This window comes from Juglans regia, chromosome 8, assembly GCF_001411555.2.
Source record: "Juglans regia cultivar Chandler chromosome 8, Walnut 2.0, whole genome shotgun sequence".
Taxonomy (NCBI): domain Eukaryota; kingdom Viridiplantae; phylum Streptophyta; class Magnoliopsida; order Fagales; family Juglandaceae; genus Juglans; species Juglans regia.
In genome coordinates this window covers 3,267,656-3,269,676 of record NC_049908.1, presented here as the reverse complement: position 1 = coordinate 3,269,676, position 2,021 = coordinate 3,267,656, and the positions used below count along the sequence as shown (strand labels likewise).

Sequence of the window (2,021 nt, the reverse complement as noted above, 5' to 3'; positions counted from 1 at the left end):
ATTTTATTTTTAAATTTAAAATAATTAAATTATTTATTATATTTTATTTAAAATTTTAAAAAAATTATAATGATTAGATAAAAGGAGAGGAGTTAAAAGAATGTTTTTAAAACTATTTTTCTATTTTGTATATTAAAAGAAAAGAAACTTTGCTGGGTAAGAAAATAAGACGGAGAACTAGTCCGGGAATAGAATTATTCCGAACCAATCAGAATACCCTCTCTCTATATATAGACCCCGCCACCATTACAAGGCCGCACTTTTCCCAACCTCACTATCCAACTTCGCTTCTTAAATCTCAGATCCAAGGCAAGCAATTAGGAGGTGCACCCCATCTGGCCAACGCACCAAAGAAGGCTGAGAGTCACAGTACTGAAACAAAGAGAAGGCCGCCAAGGAAAATGTGGTTTCTGTTCGTGTGTGATGAGGAAGACAGGGAGTTGGGTACGCAGCAAGCTCCTGGATCATGCCCTTTCTGTGGAGGGAAAGTGCAAGCCATAGACATTGAGAGGCAGTGGAAGTTCTGTTTTCTTCCCATCTGTTTCAAGATCAAGAGGAAGTACTTCTGTACTTTGTGTTCTAGGCGCTTGGAATTGTATTACTAAATAAGTACTACTTCCAGGAACATATAATTATTTCTGGCGGTAAAACCAGCAAAAGGCTTTGCTGTTGTTGTTGATGATGATGATGATGATTATGTCAATGCTATATAGCATCTGTTGCCCAAGAAAATGGGGTTTTTTTTTTTTTTTGTGTATAGGATTTGTGTTTAAACTTGACTTAATTTAATTTCTTGCTTTTGTTGAAGGTTTGAGTGCTCTGATCAGATGCTTTAATCTGCCATATTTCTATGAAATGCAGATAAAGATGCCCCTGGTTTTGGGGTCTGAGAGAAAAACATGATTGATTGTCATGTCCAAAGGCGTTTATTTGCTTGCTCTCTCCACTGGATCTCTTGAGAGATTTTAACAAACTTTATATTAGAATTGAAGTGTGGAAAACACTAAATAATGATAAAATATCGTAATCTATCCAAGATCAGGAGTTTCATGTATATCTAGATGCATTTATGTCTGATGACTTGGGAACATTTTTTCCTCCTGTAATTTTGAATTAAGTGGAAGAAAACCGAAGATCTCTGCCTCATTTCCGACACCTTCGAACGAGTGGTTAATTAAGCATTGCAGACTTGCAGTGCCGCTCGTCTTTTCTCTCATCTTACATCCTTTTCATGACTACTCTCTCTTTCGACCTTTTTTTTATCCTCTTTTGCCTAAATTACTTATCAATAAAACTTGTTTGCCTAAATAATTCATAATACGGCATTCTTCTCTCATTCGGTATATTATTTATAATTGGATTAATGATTTCTCTCCGTATTATTTATAAAATAATATCTCTTATAAAACATATCGTGAAAATTTTCATTTTTCTTATTTATAATCAGATCTTATGATTTTTATCTCCTATTTGTTAGAACACAGGCCTCGAGGTAGAAAAAACAACAGTGATTTGACACGTAGATTGCATTAAATATAAGATTTCAGATCATAGGACCCACGACTGCCATGCCATGTGCAGCCTCAATCACGGAATCACCAAAGCTCTTCTCTTTCTTTATCAAGAAAACTGGGAGCTCATCTTTCCCATTCTTGGTTAATTTTCAAATTAAACTTGCCCAAGAAAAGATAAAAAAAGAGGATAATCTTCAGAGTTTGGTATAGATCATCAAGGAATTAACAAGAAAATTAATGAATGAATTCGCTCGGTACACCACTTAGTTTGATTGGCAGAGAAAATCAATTATTTGATCATTTTTTAGTTCAAAGTAGTGGGATTTATTAGCTTGTTGTGTAGAAAAATACATGTATGTAAATTCTCGTTCAGAAATATTTACAGTAATATTCGCTGATCATTATGCGACAAAAAACATACAAACATATATAGGATCGATGTTTCCGAAGGATGATTAAATTAGGCGACATGTGCAAGACCAATTAACATGTGCCTAGCTAGCTAGC

General features: G+C 34.6%; 1 protein-coding gene across 1 annotated transcript; it reads left to right on the top strand.

The window, feature by feature from the left end:
- Window positions 1-217: 217 nt before the first annotated feature.
- Window positions 218-919, top strand: LOC109015725. The gene has a single exon (XM_018998192.2). It carries the CDS (start codon window positions 402-404, stop codon window positions 603-605), a length of 204 nt encoding a protein of 67 aa, XP_018853737.2. The 5' UTR covers window positions 218-401; the 3' UTR covers window positions 606-919.
- Window positions 920-2,021: the final 1,102 nt, after the last annotated feature.

Coding starts and splice junctions, on each gene's coding strand:
- LOC109015725 (XM_018998192.2), top strand. CDS start 402: ATGTGGTTTCTGTTCGTGTGTGATGAGGAAGACAGGGAGTTGGGTACG.